We start from the raw sequence: 20,816 nt of genomic DNA on the forward strand, positions 1-20,816 counted from the left end.
ATCAAATCTGATTTTTAATATGTAAATCAACAATGTTTAAAATGTCAACTCTACTAATATTTTAAAGTGTATCCTGATTTAAAATACCATCTGAACTTAGCAAATGCTAGTCTTGGACAAAGGTAATCTATTACCAATTAGAACATAAGAAAAGCCCTGCCAGATCAGGCTAGTGATCCATATAGTCCAGCATTCTGTCTCACACAGAGGCCCACCAGTTTCCCTGGAGGGTGAACAACAGGCCATAGAAGCTGAGGCATTCCCCTGATGTTGCCTCCTGGAAACAGGAAAGGGTTGCAAGGCCCCCCTGGCCACTGGTCTAGGATGGTGGGATAGAGTTGCCAGATCCTGGTTGGGAAGCCTTTGGAGAGTTGAAGATGGAGCCTGGGAAGATATAAACTTCAGTGGAGTACAATTCCATAGAGTTTCCATGTCCTCCAAGGGAACTGATCTCTGTAGCTTTGAGACAAGCTGTAATTCCAGGGGAACCTCCATACTCTAGACAATGCATATCCCAGAAAGAGTGAGGAACACAATATATATGCCAGTCCATGCAACACATTTTATTCTACATGTGAGTAATCATGACCACTCCAAGCTGTACATTCATAAGGACAATGTAACATACGAACACACTAATGTTGCAACTAGAAATAGCACCTCTAATGGCCAAAATACATAAGGAAAGTGTAGCCACAACATAGGGTTGCCAACTGGGATGGAGGAAAATGTCCTGTCTCTTTTTAAAAGAGGCTTAACATGTGAAATGAGCAGCTGGAGCTGAAGTTTTAGATGACATGGAGGTCAACAACATCATAACATCCCACTGAGCCTCTATTAAATGGACATTATCTTTTCCACAGGCCAGTTGGCAACCCTACAAAAATTTCTGTCAGCTGCATATGTCAGCTTGGTCATGTACTCCATCGAAGGCAGTTGAGCCTATTCAGCTATAAAGCTGTAGTTTTGTGTGAATAGCCTTACATAATGCAAAATTGTTGTCAGTGAAGGTTGCTGGATAGAGGGAAAGTGGCCATTTGTTATCAATACCCCTCTAGGAATATGGATGCCAGCCTCTCAATATAACCTGGGGATCCCCTGGAATTACAGCTCATCTCCAGGCAATAAAGCTAAGTTCTCCTGTAGAACAAGGATAGTCAACCTGTAGTCCTCCAGATGTTCATGGACTACAATTCCCATGGGAATTGTAGTTCATGAACATCTGGAGGACCACAGGTTGACTACCCCTGCTGTAGAAGATGGTAGCTTAGAAGGTGCATTGCTTAGAAGATGGACTGCCACACTGAAGTCCCTCCCTTCCCCAAACTCCGCCGTCTGCAGGCTCCACCCCAAAGTGTCCAGGTTTTCCCCAAACCAGAGCTGGCAACCCTGTCTAGAAAGCTTGTAACAGCAGGACAGTACTTATGAGTACTCTAAGGCCAAGCAACCATAATTCCTCTTCTCAAGGATTAACATGCTTTATGTCCAACTGGTTCCATTTCTCAGGTGTTCTGAATTGGGCCCTAGCACTCCAAAGGCCTCTAATCATCTTCAGGGCCAAACTGTGAGATGGCCTAATTGGCTGTATGTGAGACCTGGTGAGTTGCGAAATGGGAGGCGGAGAAGAAGAGTGATGAGATAATTTTCTAGAGGATTCTAGCTGAAAAGTGTTCACTGTCATCACCCAGCTCGGGAAGGCTGAAAACTGTAACTGGCCTAAGAGACGAGAGGCTAGGATGTATTTGGGAAGAATCAGAGACCTACACCTTTCGGAGCAATGTAGAAAAGGTGTTTGAACTAAGGCCTATATTTGTATGAAAGTAAGGTTGTGCTGTCTGATGCACCATCTGTTGTGTTAGGCAGTTAAGCTGGCATTTATCATTTTCTGAGCTAATTGATTTAGGAAAATTGTGCTACTTTCTAATATATATTGATAAATTGATATTTTCTAAATTTCTTTACATTTGTTTTTACAAAAGTCTGTTATTTGCACACACTTGGCCTGGGGACCCACAGAGTTTAGATCTGGGCTCCTTGACAGAGTATAATTACTACAAACACAGAAATAACATTACTAATTCTTGATGAGCTATGTGGTAGTAGTGAGGGAATGTGTAGCCAGAAGCCTTCTCCATCCATATCAAAAGAGCCCTGTGTCTACAAAGTGCTTTTAGCACCCCTCTCTCATGTGTTTCACTTATAGTTCTACACTCCCACCCTATATGGAACATCTATCTACCAAACTAAAATCTTGTGCTACTAAAATTATGTCAAAGGCATGACTCCTATGAAAGTTGCCATTGTTACCATGCAAGCCATGCTTAGCAGGCCTTTGTCATGAGTGACACAAATGGCACACAGTTGAGGGATGAAGCAAGACATAGCTCTACGTGGTAGAATTCACCTGCATGTCAGTGCCTCACCAGCACCACATTGGTGCACAGACTAGGAGCATATCTAAGTCACAAAACTGAAAGCCACCAACACTGTGCTCGTGGCAACAGAGCAATGCTTTCCCACTCTTTAGGCTCACAGCATCCCTGTGCACCTGGCTGGCTCCATAAATGTATGAAAATAAAAGTCCAATGCATCAATCATGACCCAGCAAGGCTGAGAAGGTGGAGGGCAGTGGTGCTCTGACACATGGTGCTTCCCCTCCAATGGAACCATAATCTCTAATGTATGATGTGAACAGCAGGGTGGCTTGTGGGTAGGCCAGGTAGTCAGGACATGCATCTCACCCATGGAGTATTACAAACGGCCTGGCTGAAAGACGACAGGGTACAGCACACTCTTCCATCACTCCCCACCCTCATCGAAGCCACCAATACCAGAACAAGGGAGGCACTGTTGCCCCCTTTCTTCTTTCCCCAGCTGAACTTCAGCAACACCTGCCTTGAGTGCAGATCAGATGGCGTTACATGGAAAGGGAAAGGGAAAAGGAGGACTCGTTTCTGAATATTCATTTCAGCCTAGCACAATATTTTTAAACAAGAGACAAATGTGATGGGTGATATGGGTGCTTCCAACTGAAACACCGCTGCTGAATGGTGCTCCACTATTTGGACTGACTACTTGGACCCTTTAGGATGCTTTGGGCTGATCCTGCATTGAGCAGGGGGTTGGACTAGATGGCCTGTATGGCCCCTTCCAACTCTATGATTCTATGATTCTATCCTGGCTCTGACGGCTCAGCAGCATTCACTGGCAGTGTGGTGCTGGTGAGGCAGACTGACAGGCAGTGCAGTGCAGTGGACCTGTGGATACTTCCTATACATTACACTGCAAAGCATACAGTTTTTAAATACTCGCCCCTCCCCCTCAAAAAAAGATGCAAACCTGATCTCAACTACAGAAACTTTTGTAAACACATGAGAGCATAAGCTGGTTTATCCCGAATCAGATCACTGGTCCATCAAAGTCATTTGTGTCTGCTGACATTGACAGGAGCTCACCAGGCGGTCAGGCTCTTTGCATCATCTATAGCCCGAGACTTTGAGCTGAAGATGCCAAGAACATGGGGTTTTCTGCATGCAAAGCAGATGCTCCATCACTAAGTCACAGTCCCTCCCAAATACACCATCTTCCTTCACCTCAGGCAAAACCCATATTTCCCTCCAGGCCCAGAGCATTCCTATTTGAATGCACTGAAAAGTATTTCCAGACCAAGTACTGGATTGCCTTCCTCACAACCCACGACGGTTGTTTCTCAGACCACCTGCTCTCAGGGCTCCTTTTCCACCCTCATTTTGTGTGCAAAGGGACTCTGTGGAACCTCTGCCACATTTACAGGAGCCCTCTCAGTCCACAGGGGGGTGGGGGTAGGGGTAGGGTAAGCCAGCACACCAAACCCAGCTAAGCAGAAATCTGACCGACATCCAGCACTCTCACTTTGCCCAAGAGAAACTTAAATGTCCAGCCATTCCTGGAGCTCTAATTAACGGGAGAGGGTCACTTACCTCCACTATGTGCGGATTAGGATTGAACCCACACAGACTGCAGACTACAATTTGACACCGAGTGCAAGTGTTGCAATTGGCCTTGTCTGGAGGGTGCGTCAACAGCTCGGTGGTGCTGCAAAGAGGGCAGAAAGCTTTCTTCGGGGTCGATTCCACAGGTGGGGATGCCTGCTGAGATGGAGCCGTCGGGTGCTGCTGGGCAGTCTTCCCAAGTTCTGGCTGCAGTTTTAGAGATCCTTCTGGCTGGGGCCTGCCTGGCTGCTCTGACAGTGGTGCTGTGGGGTGGGCCAGCTGGGGAAGTGGCTTTGCGAGACCTCCTGGGTGTTGCGACGGTGGTTTACTGGGCCCTGCTGCTTGAGGGGCAGCTTTGGTGGGCCCACCGGGCTGCTGAATTAGCGTTTTGCCTGGTGGCATGCCTTGCTGAACTCCTGACTTTGGGGAGGCAGGGGCCTGGGTGGATGGTTGAGCAGTGGCAAGTCGCTGGGGAGATGCTTTTGCAGCACCTGCTTGCTGTGTTGGAGGCTTTGCAGGGCTCGGCTGTTGCACAGGCTTTGCAGATTCCAGCTGCTGTGGCTGGGTTTTGGGTGGCCCTTGCTGCTGTTTTGTTTCTTCTGCCCGAGGACCTGCTGGTTGGCTAGGGCCTTGGGGCTGAGCTTGCTTAGGCACCCCAGGGGGCTGCTGCTGTTTGGAAAGTCCCATTTTCTGTGGGGCGGCTCCTTGGAGCGGACCCATTGGCTTTGGAGACTGTTGAGTGGGTAATTTTTGGGGTGCCTTTTGCTGCTCGGGCCTCTCCTGCTCCTTCTGAGCAAGTTTCTGGTTTTTGGCAGCTCCTACCTGGGCTGGATCGGACTCAGATATCAAATCAAATGGGTTGAATTTGTTTACGACTGAAGTGACTGCGCCAAATGGGTTGGCGTCAGAGAGGAAGCTGGGCATCATGCTTGGCTTTGGATCCTCTTTGAAATCAGTTCTTGATTGAGACTGTCTCAGACTCGTGGCCGATGGGCTCCTCCCAGGCACCCGCTGCTCGGTTTTCAGGGTGTCAACTGTTCTACTTTTGCTGAGAGTAGGCTGTCTTGGATCTGGTGATTTACTGGCTTGTCTTGGCTGCTGGCTGCTATCAACTGGAGGATGCCTGCCAAGAGAAAGAGATAAGTTAGCCAGGCAGATACATTGTGATAGGCATGAGGAAGGGAGTGAATATTGGAATATTCCTGGCAATTTTAGAGCTCTGAGCCCCATAAAGAGCACCTGGTTCGCATACTAGCTTACAGGAGCAGACTACATTACATAATCACCAAGTCATCTGTACAGCATAAATGGACGGAGGAAGAGTTCACACCAATGCTACCTCCCCATGATCATCAACAGTCAGACTGCAACACTGAGACTCTGGTTGAGGCTGGGGCATGGAAGATTCGGCACCCCTAGAAATCTAATCAAACAATCAATCAATACAAATATCAGTGATCATGGGGAGAAAATATATGTGTGATCACTTCTTCCATACATTAGCATCATGCCGGTCAACTCAAGTGATCACGCAAAAACAGGGAGCACTGCCATCATGCTCATGCCCATAATCCCTCCTTGCACAGTAACACAATGCATGGAAGCATCACCAATGCAGAGCTTTAGAGAGGTCCAAAAGGGAGCCCCTCGACAATTCTGATGCTTACCAATGAACACAAAAGTCAACTGGAAGCTGCCAGTAAATCTGCAGACATCTTCCATTTTTTCCCATCACTTCTATGGACAGAACTCATATCATGCTATGTTTAAATGTCAGCAGGGACCTCTCCATTCTTTTGTTCCATGCACATAACAGAGTCCCCTATTTCCCAATATGCCAACCCGTTGAGACCATAGGGTTCTGGATAAGGTGCTAGTTCTACATCTATGGTCTCCACATCTGTCAACTTGAGACCTTCAAACTGGAGGCGCTGCCAGTCACAACAGTCACAACATCTGCATATTTAAGTACTGATACCCAGTACTTAAATATGCAGATGTTGGTGCTACACATCTTTAACTTAAAATGGGGAAGAAACCAAAAATAAGATTTTAATTTCTCTTTTAAGAAAGGTGTTTCAGAAAACTATTCATACGAAGTCTTCTTGCTAACGGAGTAACTAAAACCCACAGATCTCTATTTGCTTCTGCTGGTAGCAAAGCTGAACTCACAGAGGTTTAGTGACTTGGGACCTGGGCCAGATAGATAAATTCCCCATTCCCATGACAGAGCAGATATGCCTGAGGGATCCATTTAATATATCCACTAATACCTTTGCAGTATCAGAATTCAGTGACATTAAACAGAGTTTACAGGAAATAGAACAGAAATAGACAAAATGCAGTACTATTTTCATACAATGCATCATTAATGTACATAATTCATTCTCATAATATAAAATGGCCAGTATTAGAACTGGCTTTTTAAAAGGATTAGACAGTCTTAGATCTATCCACAGCTGTTCACCATGACAACTACATGAAGCTTCCATATACCAAAGGGCCAGAGGGGATTGCTGTTACTTTCCTGCCCAGAGGCTCCTGTTGGAATCAAAAGGCTGACCAGAAAGAAGGAGAGTTGATTCTTATATGCCTCTTTTCTCTACCCGAAGGAGGCTCAAAGTGGCTTACATTCGCCTTCCCTTTCTTATCCCCACAACAGACACCCTGTGGGGTGGGTGAGGCTGAGAGAGCCCAGATATCACTGCTCGGTCAGAACAGCTTTATTAATGCCCTAGCAAACCCAAGGTCACCCAGCTGGCTGCATGAGGGGGAGTGCAGAATCAAACTCGGCTCGCCAGATTAGAAGTCCGCACTCCTAACCACTACACCAAACTGGCTCTCAAAGGCATAAATATGAATTGGCAAGGCAGCTCTTATAATCTGATACAAGCTTCATCAAGAAGATCATTATATCCAGTAGGGTAGGGTAATGGTTGGAGTGATGGACTAGGATGTGAGACAATAGGGTTCAAACCCACATTCTGCCATGGATGTTTCCTGGGTGTCCTTGGGCCTGTCACGTATTCTCAGTCTAACCTACTTCACAAAGCTGTGAGAATAAAATGGAGGAGAACCATATAAGCCACTTTAGATCCCCACTGGGGAGAAAGGCAGTGCTGAAATATATACATACACATTAATACAAACAAATATACACACATATATTGTTGGCAAAAGCATGGGGCAGAAGACCCCAGAAAAAAAGGGACTTTGTCAATTAACCCCAAAAGGAGGGGGGAATCCCAAACAACTTGATGAAGGCTAAATACACTCTTGAGTAGAGGGAACATTTAAGAACTGTGCCCACCTAAGAAACAGGGTGTGTGTGTGTGTGTGTGTATGGGGGGGGGCATATTGGCTCCCTCAAGCTCCTGAGAACTCATCAAATTTAATTCTGAAGGGAAAGATTGTTAGGGGTGAGCTAAGATTTCCAAGTTCCTTGTGCACATTGTTCTGTCTAATTGTATGTCCCTATTGTGATATAAAAAGCAGCATAACCATCTGGCCACCCAGAGACAAGCCAATGTGGTGTAATAGCTACTGTGTCAGACTGCAGAATAGGGCCTGAATTGCAAATGATCTCCAAATTACAGATACCTGCATCCCTGGAGGAAATGGTATCTTCAGAGAGTGAAACTCTAAAGTGTACCATAGATTTTAGGTGAAATACCTCCCCCCTCAATAGTTACTGACCCCGAATTTCCAGGAACTTCCCAATCTGGGGTGGGCAATCCTACAGGGAAGAAGCCTGGATTCAAACCCCCACTCCCACCAGCCACTAAGCTCACTGGCTGACCACATGTCAGTCAGTATCCTCTCATCTTAACTTTAAACCTGCACAAGAGCATTGAGGATAAAATATGGTTTGCCAAGTCCTGGTTGGGAAATGCCTCAAAATGTGGGGTGCATCCTGGGAAGGGGAGGGACCTCAACAGGGCAGAATGGCATACAATCCATCTTCTGAAGCAGCCATTTTCTCTGATGTCTGGAGATCAACTGTAATTCCAGGAAGTCTCCAGGCCCTACCTGGAGGTTAGCAAGCCTAGGGAACAGCAGCGCATATATGAGTTCCCTGATCAGGAAATAAATAAGATAGTGAGTTTATGTGCAACTCAGGGGACTTCTATGTTTGCAGAAAAATACCACCTTATAAATTAATCACCTTTCCTATAAAAATATTGAAACCTTACCTTATATTCATTGTGATTTGACAATATGAATCCAAATATTGATATATAGATAGGAGATTAGATTTATATTTGTGTTGTTAATTTTATAGGAAAGGCGATAGGATTTTGCCACCTTTGATACCACAAACTGTTTTTGGAGGTATGTGTATTTGAGGTAATTCTTTGCTGCATTGTTTAATTTGAGTAATATGAATAATAATCTTTACATTTTGAATTTAGGATTGGAGGTTTCAACCACTGATGAAGCCAATGAAAACGGAATTGATCTAGAAGCCGTTATAGTTGTTCCTTCTGGTATATAAAAGATGTAAAAGAAATTGTATTTACTCATGGTATATATTACAAACATATTGCCTTAGAAAGGTTCCCTTTCTTTTCTGTTGATTGTTCATTGTGAACCTTTATTTCTTTGTACTGTAGTAGATGTCTAGTGGGCAAAACAGCATTCTGATAGGAACTGGGATTAATACAGTTGCCACCAAATTCTACTAACAAAATTAATTTAAACATTTCTGATACCTTAAAAATAGTATCCCAGATGGGAATGGGTTAATGACTGGCTAGATTCTGTACTTTTCTGGCAAACCTTGTCTCTGTGCAAAGGTCTCTGAGACTAGCCTGTATTTTCTTTGCCCTACAAAATGGAATTCAAATGGTTAGCTTACCTACTAATTTGTAAAACTATCTCCACAGGCAGTCCATTTCCTCAGTACTAATCCTTATTTCTCACTTTTAGATTCTGGTTCCTACAGAACACTTGTCCACATAAGCTAAGTTTGATAGAAATATAGAAATATTGCCACTATTGATATTTATTTTTCTACTCAGAGCAAGAAACTGGAATAAAAATTCTTGAACAATCTGAATGCAGGCAGCAGTTTAATGTACATTTGGGTGTTACTAAAGCTTGGCCTTGTCTTATATATGCTCCACTAAGCAGATTTACTTTTGAGTAAGCTTGCATGGGATTGCAATATAAGTGTATAGTTTCACTATACCAAACTATACCAAAAGTTGCCTGACAGTGATGGATCCAGGTAATGCTAGGTAACAATTCTGAAAGCACACACTCATTCAATGGCCACTGTTATAATTAATTAATAATGCACATTTTTTTCCCAAAATATATACCAGTATTCAAAAACCTACCCCATTTATTAAGGATCTGTTGATCTCCAAGGACACCAACATCTTGCGATTAAACTGCTCCAGTCAAGCCATGGCATCCCATGCATATTGCAGAAAGTTCCCATCAGTAAGTTCTTATAAACCGAGAAAACTGGTAAGGTCTTGGCAGAAGTAACACCAGTTAAGCCTCTGCTCGCACTAGTCTTCTCTTGGCAGGACAAAAGATTATACAACCAGGGGGGCACATTCTGCTCCTTTAAAGTTCAGTACAGGTAACATGGTATCGATGGAACAGGGGCACCTTCCTCTAGGTGCTGAGGAACTATCTGTGAAGGATGCTCTGGATTTGGATTTCACAGAATGAAGCAGGGGGTTTGGATTAGGGGGCCTCTCACACCCATTCCAACCTTAAGCAAAGTCAACCAATGAATTAGGCATTACTAAGAAAAATCACAATTTAAGGAGATACATTGCTCCAGAGTGCTTAGATTATCAGAATTTCCTCATCTCCTGAACTATCTGAATGACTAGAAAGCCCCAACGGCTTCTTGAAAATATATGGCGTATGTCATTGAGGCTGTGGAATACAGTTCTTGTTTTGAATGGCCTGCATCATGGTCTGCTTGTGAGCCCTTCAGCATTGTCTTCAGTTGTTTATAGTTGGCCTTGGAGACTAAAGGAAACTGCAGTTTCGGCCATGGGATATAGCAGGCTGCAGCTGGAAAATCCAGGCCCTAAGCCATTTCCATTTTTCCATTTGTATGCCACTTTTTCCCAGGGGGCTTAAGGGAAGCTCACAACAGTTTATAAATCACATACAATCCTAAAATTATTAGCATTAAACGTAAATATCAGCATTTCGGACTGGCCACCTCTTTTTCTTTAGAAAAATAAAGGGCATTGTTGGTGGTAGGTGTTAGCCTGTATCCTGGGCAATTTAGATGGAGAGGCCAGAATTTTGATGCAATTTCTTTGCCTCAACCATAACCCTGATGGAACAGCCATGAAATATGGCTTGAGAGTTCTTCCAGCAGCTGACAAAGCAAAAAGTAACTGAATTCAGCTGATGTAGTTTGGCTTTTGTTGCCTGCCTGACATTGGCAAGTCCAATGAGAAGGGGAATAGAGGACCAAGAAGCCTCCCATCTTGAACAAAGGGCAGTAGCACTACATGGGGTGACCTCCTGCTCTTCGCCAGCAGCCTCATATTGAAGGGTGAGGATAATCCATTGTTTGCAATTCCTTCACAGGCAATTAATGCTGCAGATCAGTGTTACAAAGGCAGGACACTGCATATCAGTTCTGGCTAGCATCTAAGTCCATAAACCCTCATGGGATAGGAAATATTTCATAGTGCCCTTCTTGGCCTCTGTACATATATGAGTTTGGCTGGTAACTCACTTCAAAAGAACAAGCCAAACTTCTATGCATTAAAATTAAACTCCATGGAAAAGTAAAAGAGAATAAGAGAGTTAGATGAGAGGTGTCTTACTAGTTTGAAATGCCAGGAACACTACTGAAGCATTCACTTTTAAAGTAAGTGCATATATAGACACGTAAATGCATGAACAAGAGACACTGTACTCTTTCACAGCAGGTTTTGTATGATTCAAGAGGACTGGAAGACTTCAATATAATTTTCTACTGAAGGAGAAGGTAAAATGCCAGAGACTTTTTCCTACACTTGTCCTCATGGTGAGGTCAAATATTTTCAGCCACGAGAATGATCAGTAGTTAAAGTGACTTCCACAATTACATAAAAAACTGGAACAACACAGAACAGGTCTCAATACAGAGCTCTCCAATGAAAGCAGATCACATTAGTTACATGCCACTGAGCAGCAACATCTCAGCTCAAAATTGCTAAGAAAAACAGTCTTGCAGCCCTTGCAGAAGTCCCATAATTGGGGTGTTTACCATATCACCTTTGGCAATTCCTTCCATAACTCTGGACCAACATATGAAAATATCCAGGAAATATATATGGTCACAGCATGTCAACTGTGATAGGAAAACTGAAAGAAGGAACAGATACAAGGCAAGCGGCTGATGTGGTTGTTGGTGTAGACACACCATTCTTTGGATACAGAGGTCCAAGTTCTTGAAAAAGTTTAAAGTGAAACCTAGGACCATGAACCGAAGCTGGGAGGTAGCATCTCCCACCAATCATTGTTGCAAGAATCTTTAACTTTTCTTACCATGATTTTATCATCCAGGAAGTACAAAGATCTAATTTGAGGAAGGAGGCATAATCCCAAGAATCCTGCCCACAGAGGTAAGAAAATTCAGTCTGAAACAACACTCATACCTCTGACAGTTGGATGATGCCTGTAGCATCAGAAATGACATCCAGGTTGGTCTAAAACCACAAGGCTCCATCCTCAAAGAACATTTAACTTCCTGCTCCTGTATTGTGGAACTGACTGCCAGAGCTGGTGGGAAAAGCACTGGGCTGAACTGAACCACTCTCTGACAGGACTTGCTTCTAGGTGTTCCTAACCACGGGACTACATTCAAAAGTAGGCTGCCTGAGCTGCTTCAGATGCCATGGAGGTGAAGAAGGTTGTTCACTGTCATCACTGCCACTCCACAGGCCAACAAATGCAGTCTGTGGTGTGTTCTCTCCATTTCACAGCAGGCTTTCCACCAACATAAGAAGCGCCCTGTTGGATCAGACCAGTGAGGATCCATCTAGCCTAGCATCCCTTTTTCACATAGTCCCTTTTACACACCTGTCCTGAAGAGTCAACAAATAGAGCATGGAGGCAGAGACCTTCCCTTGATGTTGCCTCCCAGCTTTGATATTCACAGGTTTAAAGATTTGCTTTAATCACCGTGCCTAGTAGCAACTAAAGAAATGTCTTCCTTCAATCTCTAATTTACTCTTAAAACCTGTGGCTATCATTATATCCATTGGCAGTGAGGAAGTGGTTCCTTTTGCATGTCCTGAATCTAGCATCCATCAATTTTCATCAGGTGGAGAACTGTATAAAATATTTCAGGTGACACCAGCCAACAGACCCATTCCAAACCATCACAAAATTGGCTGCGTTATTTTCAGTCCCTTTCCTAATAATCTGTAGCATTTTTCACCACTGCCATTAAGTGGTGAATTGGATCTTCTCTACAAACGTCCACTATGCTGCTCACCACCAATTCCAATTTACTAACCAATCACCATTTTCAGTATCTCTGGGAGACCACTGCTTAATTCCATGATTTATCTACTCCTAATCTAAGGCAAGATATAAATCCTTAACACTATTTTGCTCCCTTATATATTTGGGAAACAGCCTCCTGGGAGGAGGCTGTCCAGGGTCCTGTTCGTCCAGGTCCACCCTGATTGGCCTTCCCCTTCCAGCTCCCATCCTCCCTCCTTGCCTGCTAGAAGCCTTGTGGCTACGACCTCCATTGTCACCCACAAGGAGAGAAGCAGTGACAGGGCTTTGCGGCCCCCAGGTATGCTCCTGCTGGGAGGGAGCCTGGGGGGGGGGAGTTTGCAGCCTCCCTGAGGGCCGCAAAGCCCTGTCGCCACTGGCGGGTGGGGGGGGGCTTTCCACAGCCACCCTCTCAAGCCACGGCCACCCTCTCAAGCCCTCCTGCCAGCCGCCCCTTTCAAAGCCCATTTTTAAAATGGGCTTTGATATTAGTATTTACAATAAAATAAAATATACTGGCAGAACTGTCCATTTACTCCTAGTTTTAGCCCATGACTATTGAATCACTGGTGAATCTTTGGTGAAGCACCTTGGCCTTTTGTAAATCCAAGTATGTAATATCTGCTAGGTCAGCATTATCTTAATGTGTTTCAATTTCTTAAACAACTCCACACAGGACTTTGCTTTTCAGGAGCCTCACTGATTTCCCCTCAGTATGCTTTGTTCTTTGATAATAATAATGCTATCTTTAACAGAACAGTTTCTATTAATTTACCTTGAATAGGTCAGCTGCTCTATAACTTCCTGGTCAATCTCTGGACAGATTTTTTTTTAAATCTAACTTTTGTTACTTTCCAGTCCTGCAGTACAGAGATCAGTTTTAGTGACAAGTAACATACATTGGTTATGAGACCTATATCACATTTGTGTTCTTTATGAATTTTCTGATGCATTTCATCTGCAGTTAAGATACATATTTTTGTTTGCCTTATTGTCTTCTTACATTTGTTTTGTCAGACCCTAGTATTCCTTTCTACTCATCTCATTTGGGCAAATGTTTAAGTCCACACCCCCCCCGGATGTACCTTGACTTAGTGTGGTAAACAGGTTTATAGCCTTTTGTACCTTCCCAACCTGCAATATGCATTCTGTCTGAACTTTAAGTAACGTGGCTTTAAATATATTCCAAAGATGCTGGAGGGATCTGATTCTCTTCATGTTTCCTTTCAGTGTCCATCTGACTAGCTCCCTCATTTTTGTGATGTTCCCTATATTGCAATCAAAAGTGATTGCTTTAGACTTTGGGGATAACTTTCCATTGAAGTCATTGTTATGCATGTCATATCAAGTATCAGGTCCCACTGAACCCATTCCCCTCTAGTGATCAACTGTGCCAATGCAGTCATTTATGACATCTAAAAATCTCCCCAATAACTCTCAGTGTTTCTATATCCACTTCATGTTCCCTACCTTGCCAGGAAACCATAGGAATGACATTCTATGGGACAGGTGAAGAGGCCTCTGAGAAGCAATCTTGTAAAGAGTCTGAAGTAGTTCTTCATTACAAGATGGGATTAGAATGCCAAGTTTGAAAACCGTTATTGCCTTAAGCAGGCCATTGGCCAACTGACCAGTAAAAAATGGCACTGTCGGTGTATGTCTCCTCACAACACAACCCTGTGGAGCAACCAGAAATTCAGGAGCACGGTTTGACAAAATACTTCCCGCCTGAAAGTTGAAATTTCCCAGACCCACCATCCAAGAGTGGATTTCCAACACTAAGCCCAAGGTAACCTTATCAGTCCAACCAGGGCACCCAGTGGCATCACACAGATGTTAAACCAATAAGAGTAAAACATAAAAGTCCCTAGTTTCCAACCCAAGGAATGCACAGTCAGAACCTGACACTAGTAACTTTGCATGGTTTGGGCAGTTTGCCCCACAGATTTTAGACCTACCTATCACTAGAGGGCATCAAAATAGAAATCCAAAGAGAGAAGGGGCAGATAACTGACAACCCCAATTGCCCCCCCACCAGCCAATCAAGCAGCCAATACAATTTCATATAATAACTGAAACAAACAGGATATCATTACGTTTCAAGGATTATTATTAAACTATTGCTGCTCAGGAACTGGCAAAATCAAGCATTTAAAAAGATATAACAACATTCATGCTACTTTAAATATATCCGTGAAATTGCAATGTACTTTAACAGTCTAATTAGAAGCTTTTTCTAAATTGTTGGCAAGAGGGAGAAACAGTCACCTCTGCCCCCTACCTTGCATAAACAGACAATTCATTAAAATGGATGTGGTCCCTTAAAAAAAAATCCTTGTGACTCCAAAATGATGGGCATCGATGCCAAGAACATTTTAGAGGTTATTTTTATATTGATGGAGTGACTAAGATATGGACTTCTGTGATTTTTAAAAATCATCTATATTTTAAATTGTGAATTATTAATATGCTACAAGATGTATACAGATTGCCTCCCACACCCCTATGGAACGATTCCCATCTTCGTGTTCCTAATGCCCAGCTCTGATCCTGGATCAATAGCTTGACAACTCTATAAAAAACAGGAATGTATGCAGGGAGTTCTATTCAGGAGAATCAGAAACTTGTTGAGCTTCATTTCCCTAATCTCCAAGGGCCCATATAAATCAACCAACAGCATGGTAAATTGACTGAACCAGATCACAAGCTGCTTCAGTCTTTGCCAAGTTCACAAGAGAAGTCTTGTACATTGAAAGAGGGGGGGGGGGTGAAAATTTGTACATGTCTATTTGCCTCCTAAATGTAATGTATAAAATGCATGGCCTCTGAAACACTACAAAACAAAAAAGGACAGGGCTTAAGAAACTGAAGGGAAGGAGTGTATCACTTGTGGGTATTTGCCAACTGGTGCCTGCAACAGCCACACAAAATAATGCACAGTTGATTACAGAATTGTTGTTCATCCCTGGGAAAGGGGAGGATGCTATAAGCTTCCCCCCCTCCCCGCCCAAATCCATTTGACCACAGATCAAGTTGGGATACGATATAATTAACATGTCTGCCATAAGCAACAGCAGCTGTATTCCAGTAGGCACCATCTCTGCAAATCGTAGATAAAGAGGTGAGCACCACTTTCAACCAGGCAGGAAGGGTGCTATTAATCAGGACGCAATTCTTTTGCGCTATATTCATGTCAAGATGTCAAATCCTACCCCCTCCGCCTTTGCCCTGAATTTACTTACATAAATCCCCCATAGTATAAATGTAACGGACATTTATCTACTGTGAGGTCAGAAGAGAAGGGGTACACTAACATGCAAGGCTCGCTCGCAAGGCAGGGATGCGGGGTCCTGGGCAGGGGGACGGCGATCTGCCCCCATTAATGATCGGAGTCTAGCCCAGCGCAAAGGCTGCTCTCCGGCCCACCAAAGGCGCGCGAGCCGTTTCAGCACCCTGGACAGAGCCCCTTCCAAGCACTCCGTCGCCCGGGCGAGCCTTCGGCCGCAGCCCATGCCCATGCCCACGCGCCCGCGACGGGGCCGGACACACCCGGCGGAAGCCTCGCGGGGTTCCATTTTGGCTCCAGGGAGCCGAGGCGAGGAACATTCTGGCACGACGGAGGGGGTCCCCTGCGCGCCGTTGCCCGGGTCTCTCGCCCGGCCGGAGCCTCCGCGGGCGGCAGCCGAGCCCCAGAACCCCTCCCAGGCCGCCCACCCGCTCGCCGCTCGAGCGTGCCTTGCCATGGGGGGCGGCTCCGCGCCGGGAGGCCCCTGCTGCGTCCTGGCCATGACGGCGGCGATCTGCTTCCTTTCCTCCTCGCTGAGCCGGCTCAGGTCCTCCTGCACGCCGCCTGCTGCCACAGAGGCCGGCCCTCGCGCCCCGCCATCCGCCGCGCCTTCGGCCCCCTCGCCCTCCAGGCTCGCCTCGTTGCCCATGGCTCCGTGCGGGCGACCCAAGGCAGGCACGCCGCTCCAGCCGCTCCAGCCTTTGCCGCCGCCCGGGGGTCTCGCAGCGGCGGGGTCTTCTCACGGCAGGGATGGGCTGCCAAGAAACAGAAGAGAAAAGGGCCCAGCGCGCGCGCCTCCTCCACGCTCCCCCGCCTGAGCCACAGAGCGCATGCTCCTCCGTGCATAAGGCGAGCGAGCGCCGTGCCTCGCCTCGCCTCTCCTGCAGTCAGAGCCGTTCCCCCACGGCCCAGTAGTCTAGCATTTAAAGGGGCCGTATCACACACTGCAGAAGAAGGCTCTGGTGTTACACGGGAAACCCCTCCACCGTAACCTCAGTCCCTTACGAAGGTGCGAAACGTGTCGACAGAATAGCCGCTCTCTACTTTTGAAAGGAGCCTCTTGTGGCGCAGAGTGGTAAGGCAGCCGTCTGAGAGCTTTGCCCATAAGGCTGGGAGTTCAATCCCAGCAGCCGGCTCAAGGTTGACTCAGCCTTCCATCCTTCCGAGGTCGGTAAAATGAGTACCCAGCTTGCTGGGGGGTAAACGGTAATGACTGGGGAAGGCACTGGCAAACCACCCCGTATTGAGTCTGCCATGAAAACGCTGGAGGGCGTCACCCCAAGGGTCAGACATGACTCAGTGCTTGCACAGGGGATACCTTTACCTTTACCTTACTTTTGAAAGGCACACACGGAAGGCAGCGTTAGTGAGATCTAAACATTATCGTGCCTTTCTGGTCTGCTTTTCAGCTCAGTGGCTCCCTGAGGCTAGCTTACAAAATAACATCCAAGAAATACAAAATTGTCAAATTGGGGATGGGGACAGGGTAAAAACTGGAACTGCCCCGAATGGACATTACACAAATAAGAGCAGTGCAAGAACAAAAATCAAAAACAAAACAGTGGGATGTATTACAGACACTCAACAATATTTTAGAAATGAAAAGGCAGAAATCCCACACCTTTATTAACCCTTACCAGAACGCCCCAGAACAGGCTGGAAGGGGCATTAAACAGATAAGAGAACTGTAAACAAACAAAAAACAGCAGAATGCATTAAAGATATTTGAGAACAATATTTTAGAGATGAAATAATATAAATTTCATCCCTTTATTAACCTGTTCTGGGGCAAAATGCCTCTGAATCACCTCAGAATGGTCATTAAACAAGAGAACTACAAAAAAACAAAACAAAACTGTGAGATGCATTACAGACACCCAAGAACAATATTTCAGAAATGAAGAAGTGTAACTCTCACATCTTTATTAACCTGTTCTATGTTCAATACATTTTAATTGTTTTACATTTTATAATATGAGGGTTGAATGTTTTTATTTTAGACCATACTAAATTCTAATTGAGCTAATTGGCAATCACTGAGGATTAGCCTCATTATTAAATTGTGTGTGGACAAGCCTAGTAGATGGGATTCTCATAATGATTACATCTATAGATATTGCACATACAAATTAGTGTGAAACATCACGGTCATGATGTCATCACTAAAATGACATGGTCTTTAAAGTATGATGGGCAGAAAGTATAGTACTCAATCTTGTGAACAAGTAAGCTCTGCCATATCATGGGGGTAGTAAGGTAGTATATTTTTTAGGGGGGGGGTAAGATTTTGGAAAAGAAAAAAAGACCAAAAGAGAGGGGTGAGCAAACACAGCAGGCTCTTAAGTACAAACTACTGCAGTCAGTTTCTAGGACATGCTTTTTGATCAAAGAAAATACTTTTGATTTGCCCATAAGAGAAATATGCTGAGCCAACATTCCAACTAACATGACTCTGAGATTATGCTTCCCCCCTTAATTAATTTGACAAGGACGAAATTCCCAAATAGGAGAAGGTCTTAATCTGTTCAATACTGAACCTATTAATTGACCATTGAAGTGACCATTGAAATGCCATTGAAGTGGGTCCCATTTCCTGGTCTGGGTGAAAATTAAAATTTTAGATTTAACCAATAAACTGAAAACTCCAACCACTTTAACAACTTGCCTAAGACAGACAGGGAAAAAGGCACCAACTAGTAGAAGAAGAAGAAGAAGAGTTGGTTCTTATATGCCGCTTTTCCGTACCCGAAGGAGGCTCAAAGCGGCTTACAGTCGCCTTCCCATTCCTCTCCCCACAACAGACACCCTGTGAGGTGGGTGAGGCTGAGAGAGCCCTGATATCACTGTCCGGTCAGAACAGTTTTATCAGTGCCGTGGCGAGCCCAAGGTCACCCAGCTGGTTGCATGTGGGGGAGTGCAGAATCGAACCCGGCATGCCAGATTAGAAGTTCGCACTCCTAACCACTACACCAAACTGGCTCTCAAATAATTATAGGCAGCCACAGGAAATGATTACAACATCAGCATAAGAAAACACACCATGGCATAGTCAGCAAAGCCAAATTCAAAGGTACATATCAAAGTTGTCTTCTCTTTTATTCCAGTTGCATATATTATTGGAAATAATAATATGCAATAATACACAACAAGGCTCCAGTATTAAATACCTCTGCTTTCTCATAGCACATTTCATCTGAAAAAAATATGAAAGATAGAAAAAACAGTCATTACAATATCTAGAAGAACTACCCCCCATGGATTTAATACATTCCAAATGCTCACCAGCGCAGACAAAAATGTTGCTCCCAAGTGGTGTAATAACCTGCATTGCTTGGATCCAGTCTGTTGCATTATGTGGACTCACATAATTGTAAACAGCTGAAGCCAATTATCTGAACTTTGACTGCAAACAAGCTGGCAAACCAATTGACATTAGATCATCTTTGACAGCTGTCAAACCACTGAATCATCAGATGAAGATCTTGTCCTATTTGGGGATTTTTTTTTTGCAGATTAATCTTGAATCCCTCCCCCCAATTTCGAGCAATATTCAACAAAGTAAAACCATGTGCAAATGCAATAAATTGGCTCTTCCATAATAAGCAGAGGAGCATATCTTCAGAGTCATGTTAGTTGGAATGTTGGCTCAGCAGAATCCAAAGAGAAAACCAAAATAGAACTTTAAATTTAAAAATAATTAAATACTTAAAAAATCACAATCCCCCAGTCATTGAAACCCAAAGAATGAGACAAAAAAGGAAAAGAATAAAGAAAAGGTAAACTTTTTCCAGCAAAACCAGTGTGGTCTTCTCCAGCAATGGGAATCCAGCCAATCTCAGCTAGTCAACCACCTCTGAATGGTTCTCAAGGCTTTCAAGGCAGAGGCAGTCTTGAGGCCTATCAAGGAACAGGAAGCCTGACTCAGTCCAGAGCCAAGAAACCACAATACAGAATTGGTAGAGTAATACAAGGCAAGACACAGGTTACCACGAAGCTTGTCAAAAAACAGACAATCAGTTAAAAAAATTTATATTTATTAAGTTGTTGCACATCATTACATTGTTAAATTGTTATACAAAGCAGTGAAAAATAAGAACATTTTGAAATATCTCTTGCTAACACTCACTGAAGCACAAAGAATGGCAAAGTCCAGAGTCCATAGGCACAGAATGGTCAAACCACATGGAAGTTACAGGTGCAATAAAGTTGGGCAAAGGTTGAGCAGGTCTGACAAAATGATGTTACAAATAACGTTTCTTTATGCCTTTTTTCTATGTGGGATTCTAGACACATAAGCCAATCAAGATTACTTGCCCTTTATTAATAATAGAATTACTGATGCCAGGGCAGGAGACACAAGAAGAGCCCATTCTAGGCCAGGAGATAGAATGCTGACTTCATCTAGCTAAAAGCCCATTTCTCAAAACATCTGCAACTTGTTATCTTATCAGAGTAACTCTGAGAATGTTAGCTTTTTGAAGGACATAGGTAAAAGTAAGTGGCCAGTACAAATCTGTACCAAGAAACAAAGATCTTCTTTTGTGGCCTACTGCAAAATCTACAGGCCTAAAGCTTGAACCAAAGTTTTACAGAAGGAAAAATTGAAGCTATGATTTCATTACAAGCTGAATACCCTGACAAAAGTCTGCCCATGACATGCTAAAGCTTTTAGCTCGTGTTAAAAAGGGATGGACTTATTTCCCCAGACTAATTAGGAGACTGTATAGCTTGTGTTATCAAGAAGGAGACTCCTTTGATAAGTATGTATCGGAAATGAAATGTCTTTCAAGAGTTAAAAAGCTCTGATGCTGTGCTATCAATGTAAACAAGATTACTATGTTATTTCTGAGCATGTCCCATGACTTTCATTTGCACAACAATTGAAGTGATCTATTGCACAAATAGAGCCTTGGTGTCAATGAGACACTTTTGCTACTTGCAACTTCCTTCTTTCAGACCACTGAGACCCCAGGTTTTTTTCTCAAGAAAATATCAGCTGTGTAAGATCAGCCCAATGGGACAATAGTCTAGCACAGTGGTCCCCAACCTTTAAGTGTTGACCGGGGACTGGTCAACACTTG

The 20,816-nt window shown here is 44.1% G+C and overlaps 1 protein-coding gene across 6 annotated transcripts in view; it reads right to left on the reverse strand.

The window, feature by feature from the left end:
- The window catches only part of PCLO (piccolo presynaptic cytomatrix protein), a 134,836-nt gene extending 118,264 nt beyond the window's left edge, over positions 1 to 16,572 (reverse strand). For 5 of the 6 annotated variants that reach the window (XM_077337850.1, XM_077337848.1, XM_077337847.1 and 2 more), the window contains exons 1-2: positions 16,185 to 16,571; positions 3,960 to 5,094 (exon numbers count right to left, since the gene is read on the reverse strand). In XM_077337850.1, coding sequence (XP_077193965.1) covers positions 3,960 to 5,094; positions 16,185 to 16,384 — 1,335 coding nt within the window. In that variant the 5' untranslated portion in view covers positions 16,385 to 16,571. Of the gene's footprint in view, positions 1 to 3,959; positions 5,095 to 16,184 lie in introns of all 6 variants that reach the window. The other variant, XM_077337849.1, reaches the window with a different exon arrangement.
- Between the last annotated feature and the right edge of the window lie 4,244 nt (positions 16,573 to 20,816).

Source organism: Paroedura picta, chromosome 5 (genome assembly GCF_049243985.1).
Source record: "Paroedura picta isolate Pp20150507F chromosome 5, Ppicta_v3.0, whole genome shotgun sequence".
NCBI classification, from domain to species: Eukaryota; Metazoa; Chordata; class Lepidosauria; order Squamata; family Gekkonidae; genus Paroedura; species Paroedura picta.